At 40.7% G+C, this 19770-nt stretch overlaps 1 protein-coding gene across 1 annotated transcript in view; it reads right to left on the bottom strand.

Annotated features, from left to right (window-relative positions):
• Positions 1-10667: 10667 nt before the first annotated feature.
• LOC121855646 (LIM/homeobox protein Awh-like) overlaps positions 10668-19770 on the bottom strand; it is a 28433-nt gene continuing 19330 nt past the window's right edge. Inside the window, exons 3-5 of the mRNA XM_042350749.1 lie at positions 11795-12012; positions 11167-11330; positions 10668-10823 (exon numbers count right to left, since the gene is read on the bottom strand). Of these exons, the coding sequence (XP_042206683.1) occupies positions 10668-10823; positions 11167-11330; positions 11795-12012 (538 nt within the window). The remainder of the gene's footprint in view (positions 10824-11166; positions 11331-11794; positions 12013-19770) is intronic.

The following is a 19770-nucleotide window of genomic DNA, read 5'->3' as shown; positions in this document are numbered from 1 at the left end:
ATCCAGCTTAACTGTACTACTAGTAGAGCGGATAATGGAAAAATCGTGCAAATCGTGATACAAGCATGAAATTGGGCATGATCATACCCTAGGGGTTACTTGTCAAATCTGCTTGATTGGCCATTTGGAAATCCAAGATGGCAGCCATTTTTCAAGACGGCTGCCAAATTGACCTTCGAAAGATGATTTTTTTTATAGAAATTGATATAGTTGGTCAATCTAAATGATCTTAGTGTCGATATGTATGTTTTCAAGCATGCTCACATGATTTTTTCTATTTCTGATACTCTCAGATATATATTTGTCTTATTTATGACTGGTTTCATGTACTGGTTTTATGTTTTTTCCAACTAGGTGAGGATAGCATGCAGAGGGTCTCTGCATGTGAGGGAGTAATTGTCGGGCACTGCCAGGGCACACTGGTGACATCACTGCTGTGCAACCCAGCATGGGGTTCAGTGTCAGCTAAGAAAAAGCATGTCATACTGCAACAGCTTAGTGTCCCAAATGCTGCTTAACGAACCCCAAATCAGTTAAGCAGCCGCACCTGAATTGACAGGACTAATGACACTGGAAGAACAATCGGACTAGGTGTAGGGCAAAAGGCATGAACCTAGTTGTATCCCATACAAGAAAGTGCTCATCAGGGTGGTAAAAGGATAAACCCTCGGCCCTGAAGATTAAAAATAGTTATGGACCCAAAATCTACCAACAAATCATTCCTCACTGACTGGACAAAGTGTTGTCTTTGTCAACAGGATAAGAGGGAAGATCTTAAGTCTCCACATGCAAATCCTGCCAAAAAAGGAGATGACGGTTACAAGAGCTTGGCAAGGAATATTCTTCTATTTCATTCAATCAATGCACTGCCAATCAAGCTTGACCCTGCAAGACTTGTTGAAGTAAGTTGATGGGATAGAGGAGACCTTGAGGAGAAACAAGGCACAGTATCATGAGAGTTGCAGACTTCTGTTCAACAACACAAAGTTAAAGAGAGCTCAGAAAAGCGAACCTCTGCAGTTGCTACAGAGGAGAGCAGCAGTAGCAAGATACCACGAATGGTCAGAGACCCCAAAGCAACAGAATGCTTTCTATGTGAGGAAGAAGCTTCGGGAGATGACATAAGACATGCAATGACAAAGAAACTTAATAAAAGATTGAATAATTGTGCGAAGTCACTTAGCCATGGAAAACTCCTTGCCAATCTAAGTGCAGGAGATGTTGTGGTGAAGTATCACCCTCGCTGCCTGGCAGACCTGTACAACCGAGAAAGAACACACCGAAATGCTCATGAGCAAAAGAAGCACAAGAGCTTCATCCGAACAAGGACGCATACCCAACTACTTTCTCTGAACTGATCACTTACATCACTCAGATGAAACCTTCTAGTGAAGGTACTGAACCACCCATTTTCAGACTTGCTGACCTGGTTACACTCTACAGACAGAGACTTGAGCAGCTGGATGTTGGATCGCCCGATGTTCATGCTACTCGATTGAAGGACCAGCTACTTTTTCACATCCCCAGCTGCAAGCTTATCACCAAGGAAGAGATATCCTACTGGCCTTTGAGAAGGATGTTGGCTCAATCCTGGCACAAGCAAGCAAATACGGTGACGCGATCCATCTGGCCAAGGCTGCTGGGATGATACGGAGGGACATGCTTCAGCACAAGTCACACTTCAGCAGTACATTTCATGATGGATGCATTGAACAGGCTGTTCCACCATCACTGCTTCAATTTGTATGCATGATCGAACATGGTGCAGATATCAAATCCCAACTCCAGCATGGGGCATCGAAGTCTGACCTTGCTATGTCACAGCTCTTACAGTACAACTGCTTTGCCAACTACAAGGTAGGAGCACAAATACACAGACACTGCAAGGACCATAAGACCCCTTTTGCTATCTACGTCGGCATGTCTGTGTTTGCTAAGACAAGAAAGAGGCAGCTCATCGACATGCTGCATGAAAATGGGGTCAGCGTTTCATAAGACAGAGTTCTACAATTATCAGCCCAGCTAGGAGAAGCAGTTGTATGTCAGTACGTGGAAGATGGAGTGAGTGTCCACCAGTCTTGAGGAAGCAGTTGTTCACGACTTTAGCAGTGGACAACATTGACCACAACCCCACTGCGACTGCGGCCAAAACGTCCTTCCATGGGACCAGTGTGTCCATCTTCCAACATCCAAGCCCTGAGCAGGCTGGTGAGGAGCGTGAGCCACTCAGACGGAATGCAGATACGATGGTCAAGAAAGTTCCTAAGCTACACCAGTGGCTGCACTAGATCTGTCGTACATGAGGACAACAAATCTTTCCAGCTTCTGCAGGTCAACATCAGCAACTGTCGTTGGACATTGGCTGAGTTTGGTGAATGTTTCTGAAACTTCATCACAGACATTCCATGTCTGCCATGCAGATTTCTTTCCTTTCCCACGGAAGCCAGACACAACGTCACAGCCAGTGAAAGCATGAGAGTATAGGATCCCACTAGCTTTCTTAGGCCCTATCGCAGAAACTACATCATGAATTGGAATCCATCGATGACTGGCTCCTTGGCCAAAGGCAATCCACATGTTATCAAGACCAAGCTCCTGTAGTGATGGCAGTACAGATACTGCTATGACGACCACGTCAGTGTCATTGGCTTTGATGATGAGGGACTTGCTACCTTCCATTGCTGCATCCTTAGCATGCACAAATATTCGTGTGTCTGCTTCCTCATGACAGCATGGAGCCACAGCTTCTAGGGACTTCTCTGTGTTGCTAATGGCATCTTCTCCCTTTGTCACAACCACCGTGCTTGTCGTCTATGCTTCACACATTTTCTCCGCGAGAAAATGGAATAGTTCTGTCTTGTTTTTGTCATCTCGCTGAAAGCTTCTCCAGTTTTGCGGAGTCTTACTGGTTCCTGTAACTCTTCTCCTGATCCCCTGTCCTCGTTTCGACCTGGCTTCAGACTTCAGGCTTGACTTTTTGTACACATCAAACGCTACATCCACCCTATTGTATTTAGCACCATAGAATTCCACTTTGGGCAGGATGTCTTCTCTGGCATAGGCATCCAAAGTCTTTGAGGTGCGTGGAGGCAGGGCATTGATCAGTGCCTTGCCATCTATCATGATAGCATCCCCATGTGGTTCTCCCTCTGTAGCATTCACTTGTGCTTGAAGAATTTCAGCTGGAAAGATTTATTGTCCTCATGTACGACAGATATAGTGCAGCCAGTGGTGTAGATGAGGCAAGACTAAATCTCTTTTCCCGCAAACAGAGACCATATGACTCCATTCCACCAACCCAGGCAGCTCTCAAGGAACATGCAAAGTGGGCTGCCTACCAGGCTGGTATCATCTGGGGCCAGGCAACAATCTCCAATCCAGAAACCAGCAGTCCTGTCAACTGGGAATAGACGCAGAAGTGAGAGGTATAGCAGATACGTTGGACGTCTCTTCCCCCGATTGCAACATGCTGTCAGGAGCTGACCAAATGTTCCTGTAAGAAAGACTGCAACCAGAGATGCAAATACTTTCTCTCTGGACTTTCCTGCACAGCACTTTGCAGCTGCATATGTGAACAGCAGTAAATGCACAAATATGTACTGTCAGAAGTCACAGGAACCAGTGCTAATAGTGAGTACTTTTTTTTAGTAAGTTCTTTTTTGTTATATTTTTTTTTACTAAAAGTGTTATTTTATGTGGATAAAACAATTACAATGGACTTAAAACTAAAAAAAAATCATCTGAGCACGCTTGAAAACATACATATCGACACCAATATCACTCAGATTGACCAACTACACCAATTTCTATAAGAAAAATCAACTTTTGAAGGTCAATATGACGGCCATCTTGAAAAATGGCCGCCATCTTAGATTTTCAAATGGCCACTCAGGCAAACTTGACTAGTAACCATTAGAGAATTACCATGCCAAATTTGGTGCTTGTATCACCATTTGTATGATTCTCTTGAAAAATTGTATTTAGCTGCCCCACTATACCCTGTCTAATGTTACCCACTTTCGATATCTCGGCTCCCACCTGTCCACCACCGTGGACATCGATGAAGAGATTCACCAACGGATCAGATATGCATCTCAAACCTTTGGCAGACTCCGCACGCATGTCTTCAGCTGTAGGGAGCTGAAATTATCTACACAGTTGCACGTATATCGATTAGTGGTCTTCCTCACCCTGCTATATGGCAGCGAGACATGGGTCACATAGAGGAGGCACCTCAAGGCACTTGAAAACTTTCACCAACGTACTCTACGTTCCATCCATCGAGTTCGCTGGGAAGATAATAGAACAAATGCCAGTATTCTCGCTGACACCAACTGTAGCAGCATCGAGGCTACCATTATTCATGAACATGTTCGTTGGACTGGCCATGTTCTTCACTTGGACGACAGTAGACTGCCAAAGCAGCTACTTTACAATCAACTAACAAATAGTAAACGTAACGCTGGCGGGCAACTGAAAAGGAATAAAGATAGTGTTAAGACAAACCTGAAAAAGTGCAAACTCGACCCTTTCACCTGGGAGACGATTATTCCACACCATAACGCTTGGAGGAGCACCACACGAGAAGGTACCAATACTTTCGAGTTCGCCCGACTGCATACCGAGGCAGACACGCGCCAACGCCAGAAAGACGCTGCCGCCGCCCCCCTACCAGCACTAGATGTAGCCGTCCACATGTGCACCATCTGTGGGCGACCCTGCCGGGCCTGTATCGGCCTCTCATGTCACCTCAGAGCTCACCACCGAAGGTGACATCCCTAATAGCTCATATTATTGTCTCAAAGCTGCATGATCGTCATACTCGATTTCGAGTGACAGCACAGTAGAGTAGTAGTAGTAGTAGTAGTGTGTGTGTGTGTTAATTTGCTGCTCCATATATGATGTCGTTTCCTATCATAACAAAACTACATCTAAATTGGGTAAGGATATATTAGGTTAGGTTAAGTTAGTTGGGTTAGTAATTATGAAATTAGTTTATAGTTTGTATTGTCAACGGTTATATTACCATCCCTTTTTAAAGGCCAGTTTTACTTCTAGAGCAAAAAATTAAAAGCCTTATTATTATTATGTTATTATCTCTATTTTGTGTAAAAAAAAGTACACACACACACTACTACTACTAATACTATACAAACACACACACACACACACACACACACACCACACACTACTAGTACTACCTTGCTGTCACTCAGCATCTGGTATGACGATCATTCAGCGATGATACAATGGTATGAATTATTAAGGATGTCACCTTTATTAGTGATTTTTGAGGTGACTAAAGAGGCCGATACGGAACAGGCAGGGCCAAAATACGTGCAACTTTGCAGAAAATTTCAGGTGGGAGCCGAGATACCGAAAGTAGGTAACATTAGAGATGGTGGTACCGTTAATCTTGAGGGATGGTGGACGTGTGGCTGAACCAGGGTCAGGCTGAAAGAGAATCTGAGTCTTACGTATATTCACCTCAAGGCCGAAGTGTGCGTACGCATCTGCGTAGGTGCTCAGGATCTCCTGTACGTCGTGTTCAGTGTGAGCGGCAAGGGTGAGGTCGTCTGCATACAGAAGCTCAGTAATGCAAGTTGCTGACATATTTGCCCGAAGTCGCCTTATGTTGAAAAGACCCTTCATCCGGTACTCGATGTCCACCCCGCTATCTAAATTAGCACTGGCACGAGTAAGAAAATGGAAAAGAGAGTTGGTGCCATTACACACCCTTGTTTAATCCCCGTTCGGATGGGGAAGAAATCAGACTGGGTGCCATTGTTCAGGACGCTGCCGTGGAGATGCCTCATAATGGCGATGAGTTTTGGTGGGCAGCCAAAACGGCTGAGGGTCTGCCAGAGGGCTTCCCTGGTGACTGAGTCGAAGGCCTTGGTTAGGTTGATGGAGGCCATATACAGGTCACGAAGCTGTTCTCTGCACTTTTCCTGTATCTGACGGGCAGCAAAGATCATGTCAGTGGTGCCACGTGATGGTCAAAAGCCATATTGAGATCCTGGGAGGAAGTTTTCCGCCTCAGGAAGAAGTCTGTTTACATAAGAAAGAAAGAACATAAGAATGGAGGAAACTACAGCAGGCCTTTTGGACCATACTGGGCAGTCCCATTTACACCCAACCCTGGTGTATTCATTTGATCTGGCCGAGGGTCTCTCTGCAGGATTTTGTCATAACACTGTTGAGAGTATCCCATTCGACACTGGGATTTGCGTTGTTTGCTATTGGGTTGTTTATAAGCCCTTGTTTGAACTGCTCTCTTAAAGCATGTGCTACTGCTGGATCCTCCAGACGCTTAGTATAAAAAACCTTTTCTGGAGGCTTATTGCCTTCGCCATTTTGGGACAACGTGAAATGAGAGCTTGTTTCTGACAAGTCGATGATCAGTGTCACAGTGGTCTGAGCCACGCATGGCACGGGTGATGAGGACATCTCGGCGATCTCTTTCTCTGACAATGATGTAGTCAATGAAACGCGAGTGTTTGGATCGTGGGTGTTGCCATGAACCCTTGAACTTGTCAGCCTGCCTAAACAAGGTATTGGTGATAGTGAGGTTGTGTGCAGCACACTTGCTGAGGAGGAGTAGGCCGTTGGGATTACACTTGCCTAGTCTATTTCTCCCTATGATTCCCTGAGTTGCATATTTAGTATGAGAGAATAATCAAATGAAGATAGGACTACTCGCTAAGGTATTAACAACCATTACTACATATATATATATATATATATATATATATATATATATATATATATATATATATATATATATATATATATATATATATATATATATATATCTTCAGCAATGGACTTTTTGCGTGGAAAGCGTAGTTTTATAACGAAGAGGAGAACCAGGGTAAACACAAACATCTTGAAGCAGTGCTTCTTTTAATTGCTAACGTTTCGGAAATAATCCTTTTCCATCATCAGAACCTAAAAAGTTTGAAAAATTTAAAAAATACAGGTGATATACAATAAAAACATAATATTATACGAAAATTTACCTTGGATAAACTTTAAAAATTAAAAAAAGAGCAATCCAATTCAAAACCGACAAAAATGGCGAGAGACCTACATACAAAGCTAAAATCAGGAAATAAAAAGTATGAAATATAATATACAGGGGGGTATTACCTTAATTCAGACGAGCCTTAGTGCGAAAAACACAATTCGCTAGAGGCCATATCACAAAGCGATGGCTTTTCTTTATACTGGTGTAATGCCTCCATAATGAGGTCTGTATCACAGTCGCTCTTGCCAAGAACGAGAAATCAGACGGCGAAAACGGGTGGTCATGTCGGTGGGCGTGGTTACGAATAGCTGACTGTGGTGGTTGTGTTATTAAATGGCCTGTTCGAACGGAAAGGCCCAAGTGTTCATGGATGCGAGTTATCAAACGTCTTTTAGTTTTACCTATATATGCTGCCCTACGGCTAGCACACGTAAATTGATAAACAACTGAAGATTGCAGGTGTGTGGGTATGATATCTTTAATTTTAAAGAATTTCTTAATTGAACTCTGGGTTTTAAAGATTAGTCTAAGAGAAATTTGTGGATAGAATTCATTGAAAAGCTTCTTAAGTTTATTTCTAAGGGTGAAACCGAGTGGGCCTGTGTACGGGATGGTGAAATAGATATTTAGGGACAGTGGATTTGAGGTTGTGTGAATAAACCTATTAGGGTTAGTATTCTGTTGGTAAGAGTACTACTAGATTACGTTTGTAATTAAGAGGAATAACAGATGAAAATTTTGAACTCAAACCAGTGAAAGTTGGTTTTCTGTATAAGGCTGTCTCGAAACTATTATGAAGACGAGGGATATTAACATCAAGGAATGGAAGAATATTTTCCTTTTCCAATTCACAAGTGACTTACGTATTCTATTTGGCTCCGCATCACAACCTTGGGAGGACATTTTCTGATGGAATTTTTTTCGAATTATTATTACCACACACACACACACACACACACACACACACACACACACACACACAAACACACACACACATTCTAACAAATATCCCATGCGGTTTCTTAACGATAATACGATGTTGGAAGTTATTAAATAAGGCTTTTTGCTTTTAGTTTCATACTATTCGCGGCACCAGCAGTTGTTTATATCTAGATAAAATATGAGTATGAAATATAACATTGCCTGTAAATTTTGTTCATTAAACTTTAATTTTTTCTCGTCATCGTAATGTGACAGATCACTTTCATGATGACCTCAGAGATAATATTTAGACGCCCTCGGAGGCTTACCTGACATTTAGTAATAATTATGACACGACTTGAAAGAAATGTGAAGGAGTAAAGATGGGTCCCAGAGCTCTCGTACACACGTAAGCAGCTTGGTAGGTAATGCACTTAACCACATACCCCATTGTAAAGTTAGGTGCAGTATACTGTATATAGCTGGGTGGACGGCAGTTGTCCCTTCATCGATCCGCCACATATCTTTCATAACTCTGTCATCTGATATTGCCGTTCCGTTCGAACAGGCCATTTAATAACACAACCACCACATTCAGCTATTCGTAACCACGCCCACCAACATGACCACCCGTTTTCGCCGTCTGATTTCTCAGTTCTTGGCAAGAGCGACTGTGATACAGACCTCATTATGGAGGCATTACACCAGTACAATAAAAACGCCATCGCTTTGTGATATGGCCTCTAGTGAATTGTTATGTTTTTCACATTAAGGCTCGTCTGAATTAAGGTAATACCCCCCTGTACATTTTATTTCATACTTTTTATTTCCTGACTTTAGCTTTGTATGTAGGTCTCTCGTCATTTTTGTCGGATTTGAAGTGGATTGCTCTTTTTTAAATTTTTGAAGTTTATCGAAGGTAAATTTTCGTATAATATTATGTTTTTATTGTATATCACCTGTATTTTTTAATTTTTTCAAAACTTTTTAGGCTCTGATGATGGAAAAGGATTATTTCCGAAACGTTAGCAATTAAAGAAGCCCTACTTCAAGATGTTTGTGTTTACCCTGGTTCTCCTCTTCATTATAAAACTACGCTTTCCACGTAACAAGTCCATTGCTGAAGTTATATAAATATATATATATATATATATATATATATATATATATATATATATATATATATATATATATATATATATATATATATATATATATATATATATATATATATATATATATATATATATTTCTCCTGCTACTGTATAAGCAACAGCAGCAGGCTACGCGGTGCAGCAGGTAATGGGTTACTCCGCCTCTTGGCAGGTTGCCAGGCCACCCAAGCGTTGTTCCACCACCAACAACAACGCACCTAACAGTGGCTCATTTACTTCAAAGTGCACAAAGACCATTTGCTCCTTTGATAAATGCTCTACGAACTAGGCACTGTGTGAATACGTGTGTGTGTGTGTGTGTGTGTGTTTTAGTCACATGCAAAAAATAATTTCACGAAATGACCAAGCATTTCGCTTAATAGTAAATTTCAGTCATTACATGAAATGACTGGTTATATAGATTAACTGTGACAAATATAAGGTTCTTATTTAGCGGTTGTCAGATAGTGCAGGCAGTCAAATTTTCCCACGCACCAACATTAATTGTACCGAGTATCCTGCGGGCTACCTTGTAGAGATTCTAACAGTCACAATACTGTACTGTACCAGTTTGTGTATGTTACCGCAACCCTTACAGTGGAGGCCGACGAGTGTCAAGTCACGTCTCTGACCTGTTGGTTGTGCTCTATTTTTTGATGATTAATAAACCATCTTTTATATATTATCTGAAAGGGTACAGTTATTAAGTGAGTAGTTTTTATAGTACATCCCAAAGAGTAAGTGAATGAAACTAAACATCTACAAACTGAATATCTTGAGTTTTGTTAAGACAAGAAAAAGACAATTGCATTGTATCAGTTAAAATTTATTACTCAGTTGTACGCAGAATAATCAATCGAACTGTGTTTGTGTGTACACACGCTCATACACACACACACACACACACACACACACACACACATATATATATATATATATATATATATATATATATATATATATATATATATATATATATATATATATATATATATATATATATATATATATATATATATATATATATATATATATATATCCCTTCAACATCTTACTTCAATCTTTCTCACCCACCCACGTCTCAGCTTCTCCCTCCTCCCACCGTTAATCATCACATCACTACACAAGTTACCCCTCTGGTACCTTGTAGTGCAGTAATATATTGTTAAAATCATCATGACAATTCCATAACGCCCACCCATAGTAATATTTTCAAAAGAAAGTCCAGACTATAATCACGTACTACTTTCGTGTTTCAATCTTTCTGTGAAATATAATTTCACAATTTGTTGGTTGATTGAGTGAGTTTTATAATCCTGCTAAAGAGTCGTTTTGTTGGTAATAACACGTGGGAATGTGGCATAATTATATCTTTGACTGATTGTAAGGAAACCCCAAGTTTTTTATACTATACTGTACGCTCTGTACATATGATCACCATCACATAAGTCACGTACACCTTTTCATTAATTTAACAAAGAGAGAGAGACAGACAGACAGAAAGAGAACGGGCTTACTTTGCTCAGTTGGGTATTCAACAACAACACAAGATACGCCACACTTTATTCATGGCTGCGTCTATTCAGGAAGCCACAGAGAGAAAGTCGAAACACTGAAGAGTACTGACCTGCCCCTACAGGAGTGGGTGGGGGGGCATGGTGCCTCTTGCCTTGGGTCATGTACTTCTTCTGGCGGGCGCGGTTGTTCTGGAACCATACCTGAACGTGAATAAAAATTACGGTAAGTATATAATTAGCTTGATGGACCTCGAAACTACGTACGTGTTAAAGGGAAGTTTGTTATTAGGTTTTGGATTTAGGTGGTCTTAGTTATCAATTGTTTTGGCACAGTACGCACTATGTACTTATCCTCTCCATCCATCTATCAATCAATCAAGTCTTATCCAGATGCAGGTACCCGTCAGCCACCCGTTCTCCTTATATTCTAATCCATCAAGCGGCCCTTCTTGTTTTCTACACACCATGCGTCCCATCAATCAGTACCCGCGCACCCCACACCTCATCCATCCATCATCATCATCATGAAGTTGTCCCAACCCACCTGCGTGACCCTCTTGCTGAGGCCGGTGATCTGGGCGATCCTCTCTAAGTCTTGGCCGTCGGGGTTGGAATCGATCTGGAAATTTGCCTGGAGTACCTGTAGTTGCTCGTCCGAGAAGGTGGTGCGCACTCGCTTACTCTTCGCTTTACCACTGCCGTCACTCTCTGTGGAGTGTAACACCCAAGTTCCATTGTAGAACTATTTTATATTCCTTTTTTATGTATTTTTGAATGCAAGAAAAATACAATGTAAAAAAACTGACGAATATTTATTCGCCAGGACGCGTCTGTCGTCAGTAGGAGTGCGACGGCGGAAAGCAAAAGTTTAAAGCAACATAGTGTCTAGTCTGACGAAAATGTACGCCGAGTAACCTAAGGAGGCTCCACAGAGATGTTTTGGGTATGAATGAATTATATTGTATGTTGAGTCTGTGTATTGTGGAAGTTGGATAGTAAATGACTGGTTGTATTAAAACTAACAGTTCTTCTTTACTATAAATATGGGGGACGCTTGTAGGAGTTATTTGTAGGCAGTTTTGACATTTCAATTTATTTTAAGACATTTTATAGTCTTCTTATGTTGACTAATTTGGTGTAAATTGGAGTTGTAGTAGACAGCTGCTACTCACCGTCATTGCTGGAAGCGCCACCCTCGATGGATTCTAGGTAGTGTTGTTTACAGAGGAGGCGGTTGTCGTGTAGAGCAAACTCTTCACCTGTGCTGAGTTGCCGCTTGCAGGCGTCACACGCAAAGCAGGCAAGATGGTAGACACGGTCCCGTGCTCGCCGCACCCAGTCAGCTGCACCAATGCTGCGGCAACATTTAGCGCACCGCGCACCGAAGTTTCTGCCGCAGAGAAATATTACCCAGGTAACATGGTGATATAAGACAAACTTCTTCAGGGTAAAATTAAGAAAAACAATAAGAAAAAATAATTGAGGAAGGAAATATTGAGTGAAACCTGGTAAACTTTAGGTCTAATGGTTTAGTTATATAAGACAACTCAAGTTGGCCTTATGGATAAGTTATATAAGACAACTCAAGTTGGTCTTGTGGATAAGTTATATAAGAGAAACCAAGTTGGTTTTATGGATAAGTTATATAAGACAACTCAAGTTTCTCTTTGTGATATATATATATATATATATATATATATATATATATATATATATATATATATATATATATATATATATATATATATATATATATATATATATATATAAAGTCCGTCGTAAGGAAGCCCAACTTTCTTCCGCGGAGAAATTAAGAACTGCTACGAGCTACAAGTTTTACCCCAAGAAGTTACCTTGGTGACGAAGTAACTTTGTGATTATAACTGCTGACAACGACTGGTCAAGAGTAATCAGTGGTTCCGAGACTCAACTGACTTTATTTTATCACATCCTTCCATCCGTCCACCAATCCTACTTGTCCACACTCCATTTCATATCCCACCCACCTGTACAACCATCCACCAACTCTTCTCACACACAACCCACCACATTCTCCCTGCCTACTTGACACCCAACCTTGTATTATCTTCTTTGTCGATTTTACTGTCCATCTCCCTCCCGCTCCCACACCACACCACACCACACCACACCACACCCTTAAACACTCTATCCTATATCCACCTTGGCCTGTGTACTATGGTGTGTCCGTTCTGATCCCCTCAGTATGACCTTGGCTAGCCTTGACCACCACGTACTATATGATACTGTGTGTAATACAGTTTTCATTCTGTTTATGATCTCTCTCTCTCTCTCTCTCTCTCTCTCTCTCTCTCTCTCTCTCCCCCACATCCTGCTCAGGCCTCACCCACCCTATATGCCACTCACCCACCCTTAATCCCACTCATCAACCAAACACCCCACTCACTCATCCCGCACCCCACTAACCCACATTCTTAATTCAACTCACCCACTCCGCACCACACTCATTCACCCTACAGTACACCCCCACTCACCCACCCACCCATCCCACACCCCTCTCACCCACTTATCCATCCTACAACCCACCCACCCACTCACTCGTTCACCCAATCCACCTCACTCACCCAGCCCATTCACACCCGATTCTCCCCACTCATCCATCTAACAGCCCACATCCCATTCACCCACCCATCCAACCCACAATCCAAGCACCCACTCACCCTCCCTACCTACCCAGTTCTCCCCACCCTACCCGACCCACCCACCTCACTCACCCTGCCCACCCAACCCCAGACAGCCAGCACACCCTACCAACCCACATCCACTCAACCACCAGCCCTCCTCCTTACTCACCCAGCCCACCCACCCACCCATCCCACTCTCTCACCCAATCAGCCCACCCAACCTAACCTTGCCAGCCAGCCAGGACAATGAAGCAGTGTGAGGCCTTTGTGAGACACACTATTGGATCAAGGGCAGTTCGCTGGTCGTCCCCTGAGCCTGTTTGATGTTGTGATTTGTGACGTAATTGGATGACGTCATTTTATCCCCCTCTCCCCCAACCCCTCTCCCCCAACCCCTCACCCACCCTGAAAGAGAAACAAGATTTATCCGTCGGTGAAAAATTCGTCCGCTTTTGTCTAGCAGTGTACATATACACCTATATTGATACAACGGCTGTGTGTGTGTGTGTGTGTGACTATTAGTATACATAGAGAAGATGCCAAGGGGTACCAAATCGACTGTTTAGGTAACTGATACATTCAATCGTAATTTTTTTTAATATAATTACCGTATATAGTTTGTTATAGTGCGTTTTTTCCCAGCTGAGAAGAGATGCCCCGCCCCCTCCTCAAGAGTTACAGCTGATTGGCTGATGCAAATCTGTCCGATTTTGTCCTGAAGTAATGATGTGCAGTATTTCAAAACGAGTTTATTCATAATCGTTGGGATGATCGTTTCTGACGAGAAAGATAATTAGCTAAATTATATAAAGATACATATATTCATTATTTCAAACATGAGCACGTAGGAAGTTTATCAGAAATCTTATACATGAATTAACTGTTAAACTCTTGCAGCAAATTCACATTTTCTGAGGACGCATTTAATATATACTTATTTTTACCCACAATAAGGCATACTAAGACAAATTACGTATCAGTTATACTACATTATGCAAAATCTAACATTTTAAAAGATCAGAATCACATTGAAATATTAAACGGCCGTCATGCAGTGCAGGGCCGGATTCAGGAGTGGGCAAAGTGGGCAGCTGCCCAGGGGCCTTCACAATCTGGGGGCCTCCACATGTGCGGTAGTAGCTATATCAGGGCTGGTCGACTTGAAACCACATGAATGTCTCCAGTCATGTCTCACTTTTGTGTGTGTGTGTGTGTGTGTGTGTTGGGAATTTGTACACTATTAATTATAAATTTCTCAATATTCTAATTTCCTCAATATAACTGCATATGGCTTCAAATTTCTCCAAAGAAGTGTTCAAATTTCAACATTTTCCCGGGGGGCTTGCAGCGCCCCCCGGAACTCCCAGATGTTTAGGCTCGCTTCACTCGCCACCCCACCCTCTTGGGTAGTTATAATGAGGGGGGCCTCCACAAAGAGGCTGCCCATGGGCCTCCACAGGTCTAAATCCGGCACTGATGCATGGCGGGAAATATGACTGCGAACGACTTCCTATTTCCCGCCTCTGCAGCATGCTGAGTTGCTGACGGCTCGAGCGACCAAGCTACCCAGTCTGTCACATTCATCCACCAACTTTCAGAGCCGTTTAATATTTCAATGTGATTCTGATTTTTTAAAATGTTAGTTTTTGCATAATTGGGTATTACTGGTGCGTAATTTGTCTTAGTATGCCTTATTGTGGGTAAATTAAGTATATATTAAACGTCCTCCGAAAGTGAGAATTTGCTACCACAGTTTAACAGTTAATTCATGTATAAGATTTCTGATAAACTTCTTATGTGCTCATGTTTGAAATAATGACTATATGTATCAATAAAATTTAGCTAAATATCTTTCTCGTAAGAAACGGTCATCCCAACAATTATGAATAAACTCGTTTCGGAATACATTATTACTTCAGGACGAAATCGGACAGATTTGCAACAGCCAATCAGCTGTAACTCTTGAGGAGGGGGCGGGACACCTCTTCTCAACTGGGAAAAAACACACTATAATGATTTTTTTATACAGTATTTAATTATATATATTTCTTTGTTCATTATCATTATTGTAATTATTATTATTAATACCATTGCTGTTCCAGTTATTATTATTATTATTATTATTATTATTATTATTATTATTATTATTATTATTATTATTATTATTATTATTACTTCTGCATTTTACCTTAATTCCCTCATCATCTTATCCATACTATCACATTATATGTCCACAACTATTTATTATCTTTTTTCCGTTTCTTGTTCCCATCTTTTTTACCCTCGATTATCTCATTCACCTTCTTCATTATGCACAGTTCTTTATCACTTTTTTTCTTATTCCTCTCTTTGTCTTCAATCTTTTTCATCGATTATATTCTTACATCCTTATCATCTGTTCTTACGTCTGTTTATTTTACTTTATTTCTTTACACTCCACTGACGGTCACGTAGGCTGGGTTAAGTCCATATATCTTTATCACTTTAATTATTATTCCTCTTTTCTTTTTATCTTTATATATACAGGTTATTATCACCCTCTTGCTTATTCTTCTTTAGCTTTATTAGTACTTTTTGGCTTTTTTACTTCACCTGTCTCTAGTTCCCTCTTCTGTTTCTTCCTTCCTTTGTAAATATAATACCTTATTTACTTTATTTACTTTAATCAGTCTCCTTCTTCATTTATAGATATTACTTTATATCTTTACTTAATATTCTTCACTTACATATATTTCAGTTTATTTAATTCATCTTTTATTTCACTCAAATAATAAGTTCATGTTATTATCTTTGTTTTCTTTATCTTCGGCTTCACTTGTATTAATAAACTTGATTTTGTCCACAAGAACACATTTAGTCACTTTTCCCAGCTTATTAGTGTTCTCTTTTGTATAATAGAATGACTCTCTCCCTCTCTCTCTCTCTCTCTCTCTCTCTCTCTCTCTCTCTCTCTCTTCTCACCTTTATTCCTCACCTCTTCCTCTTCTCTCAGTCGACCCTCCCACCCCTCGTCAGGGCCCTTGGTTGGGTTAATCCAATAGTGTTCCCTCACTCCCCTCTGCCCAGATGAACCTAACGAATCGCAAGTCTAGTAGATCTGGTTATCGGTGGGGCAATGCCAGCCCCCAGCCCCGCCCCGCCCCGCCCCGCCCCGCCCCATCACTCGCCTGCCTGTTGGAACACTATATGGTAGGTGTACATTGTCACTGTTTTAGCAAATGTCTTTACTGTATTTTGCTGGGACACACACACACACACACACACCCAATTACGCCATGAAAGACTTCTCATTAGTGGTTAGGAGCCATGGAAATTACCTCTCCATGAAGTACAATAACACCACCTGACCAGTACCATACACCAAGACATACATACATTCATGCATACATACACACATACATACAAACATTGATACATACATACATAATTAACAAGTGTAGATAATTGTTTTCAATAAACTCTATAAATTAAAGACAAACTTGCCTAAAGTCTTCTGCGTGTGGCTCATGAAATTACTTTATTAGTTTAACCTAATTTCTATATATTTAATTATCTAGATTTAAAACTGATTTGTTTTTCTAAATCCAACGTTATTCTAATCTCTGTTATGTACTGATCTATCTTTTTATAGTAACAGTAGAACCTCGCAGTATTTCTTATCTTAGTTTTTCTTTTCTTTTTTTTTCTTTTTGCAGATGTTTACGCCAGCCATCAAGTCGCTTTTTTCGTGTGTAGATTTCGGGGTAAATTCAAGGTAGGAAGAAGCTGTGTGAAGGTCAGACCTCCCACGTGCTTGACTTCTTGTGGTGAAGGAGTTTGGTTTGTGCGATGAGTGATGACCAGTGTGTGTGTTTGTGTGTGTGGTGTGTGTGTGTGTGTGTGTGTGTGTGTGTGTGTGTGTGTGTGTGTGTGTGTGTGTGTGTGTGTGTGTGTGTGTGTAAGCTCAGCAGTTCCAACAGATAGACACACGAGCCAGGACCACCCGTGTCTCCCCCACCAACAATTTGTATGTGGTATCAGCACAACAACACAATTGAATATCTTCCCTTGTTAACCTTTTTGTTTCTTCGTAACATCATTTACCCCCCCTGCACAACCCTCCCCTCTCCCTGCACAGTCCCTCCCCCCCACAACCCCTCTCTGCTCCTCCCCCCACAACCCCTCCCCGCTCATCACTACCTGGAATTATCGTCAGGCTTCGCCTCTTCCCAAATTATTTCGGCTTTCTTTCTCTCAATTGTAGTAAGGATTTAGTTGATGAGTCTGTTTTCATTTATATTATGTTGGGTTCGATCTGAAAGTCAAAACTTGTGTTGTAAAATAATTATGGAAAAGTTGATATATTATAAATAGTTGTAAATATGCAAAATTGCCGTGTAAATGTGGTTGTAAAAACTCGTCAGAAAGGTTGTTTACATTTTCATAAAAGATGTTAAAAAGAGTGATAATACGAATGTAATATTATGTCTATAAAAATTTTATAAATAGTCTGAGATGTTATAAAAAGTCTTTGAAAAATTACTGAAAGGTCTGTGAAATGTTATAAAAAGATTGTGAAAATTTTAAAAAGAAATCTGAAATTTTATAAAAGTTATTTGAAAATGTTATAGAATGGGTCTGTGAAAATGTTATGAAATATTTTGAAAAACAATTGAACAGTTTGCAATAAATGGGAGGGTAAACGATGATTTTTGAAACAAGAGTAAATCCCACGGAAACAAGGGGAACAAAACAAAGGAAGAGGAGGAGGAAGAAGAAGAAAGAGGAGGGGGGATGGAAGGTATAAAAAAAGAGGCTGAGGAAAGGCAGAAGAAAACAGAGATGAAAGAGAGGAGAATTGGGAGAGAGAGAGATATTGAACGAGAAGAAGCAGGAAGGAAGAGGGAAAGGAAGGGGAGGGATAGATGAATAAGAAAAAAGAATGGCAGAAGGTAAAACGATAGGGAGAAGTAGGAAAGGGTAGAGAGAAGAAGAGGGGTGAAAGATACAAAGAGGAGGAGGGGATAAGGGAAAAATGAGAAGGAAAGGTAGAAGGGAGAGAGGGGAGAAGTGGGAGAAGGGAAATAGTAGACGAGGAAAAGGTGGAGAGAGCGAAAGAGGGCGAGAAAGTGGGAAGGGAGAAGGGAAAAGAAGAGGAGAAAGAAAGAAGAAAAGGGGGAGGATAAAAAGAGGAAGGAGGGAAGAAGGAAAAAAGAAGAAAGAAAAATGGAGAGAGAGAAAAAGAGAATAGAAAAAAAAATAGAAAGTGAAAAATAATGAGGAGGAAGAAGAGTAGAGGAAGAGAAGAGATATGAGATAAATGAGTGATAAGAGGAAAAGGATGAAGAGAGAAAATAATCAAAATATCCAAAAAGGAAAGAAGAATAAAGCAGTTTAGAGACATAACGGAAAGAATAAACAAAGAGGAGAAGAAGAGTACACGATGATAATATGACTTTTATCTGCCGGAGATTCGTAAATCTTTCTTGTTTCTTGAGGTTCCGGTACCCAGCATGCCCAGGAGTAGTGAGGATATAAAAGGATAGATAGATAGATAGATAGATAGATAGATAGATAGATATATAGATAGATAGACCACCACCACCACCCTCGATACCAACACCACTACCATCACCCCTACTACCAACACCACTACCACCACCCCCTACTACCATCACCGCGGCCCCCACTACCAACGCCACTACCACTACCCCAACTACCAACGCCACCATCCTTAGATAGATAGATAGATAGATAGATAGATAAATAGATAGATATGTAACCCCCCAGAAAAAAATTATGTACTTAAAAACTCCGAGAGTGAGAAGACCAGCTGATAGTTTTCTCGAATTAAGATTATAACAACACCAACACCAGCTGGCCAACATACTACAGTACAGTGACACTCAACCCTTCACTTTATTATTAACGTAGAAATAAGTAAAAGTCGGGACAAAATCAGATCCCCTCCGTGAAAAAACCCTGAAAATCGATGTATTGGATTACGTGTTTCTGCCAGATCCTATTAGTCGTTTAAAGCTGATTTTCGATCGCTGCTTATGTAGTTTTACGGGTAGAAGCTCGTTAGTAATTAAATTTTATGGCGAATGTATCATCGTTCTTTTATTTTATTTTATATGAAGGTATTTAACACTTATAATATTGATGTTTTATGCGAAAATTCTGGTGGTTGGTTAAGATAGAATTATAATGTACACTTAAGTATTTTTCTGTCACTTGACGAAAGGAATAATAATATTAAGTTAATAATGTATCTTCCTTTTCAGGAGCATAATATAATACAAATAATATCAGTATCAACATTACTCCTATTACTACTACAACTATTATTTTTTTAGAAATGGCCTCCAGCCTCCCCCAATAGCCACACCTTCGCCACCATTTTATTACCTTAAAATTAACTATCCTAATACATAAGTAGCTATCCTAGCTGTGTTGAGTTAGTTGAGCCGCAGATCTATGCGGCATTCAGTGACAGTAGCCTC

Source organism: Homarus americanus, unplaced genomic scaffold, assembly GCF_018991925.1.
Source record: "Homarus americanus isolate GMGI-L3 unplaced genomic scaffold, GMGI_Hamer_2.0 scaffold51859, whole genome shotgun sequence".
NCBI lineage: Eukaryota > Metazoa > Arthropoda > Malacostraca > Decapoda > Nephropidae > Homarus > Homarus americanus.
The sequence above is the reverse complement of the archived record's forward strand: the minus strand, read 5'-3'. Positions and strand labels throughout refer to the sequence as shown.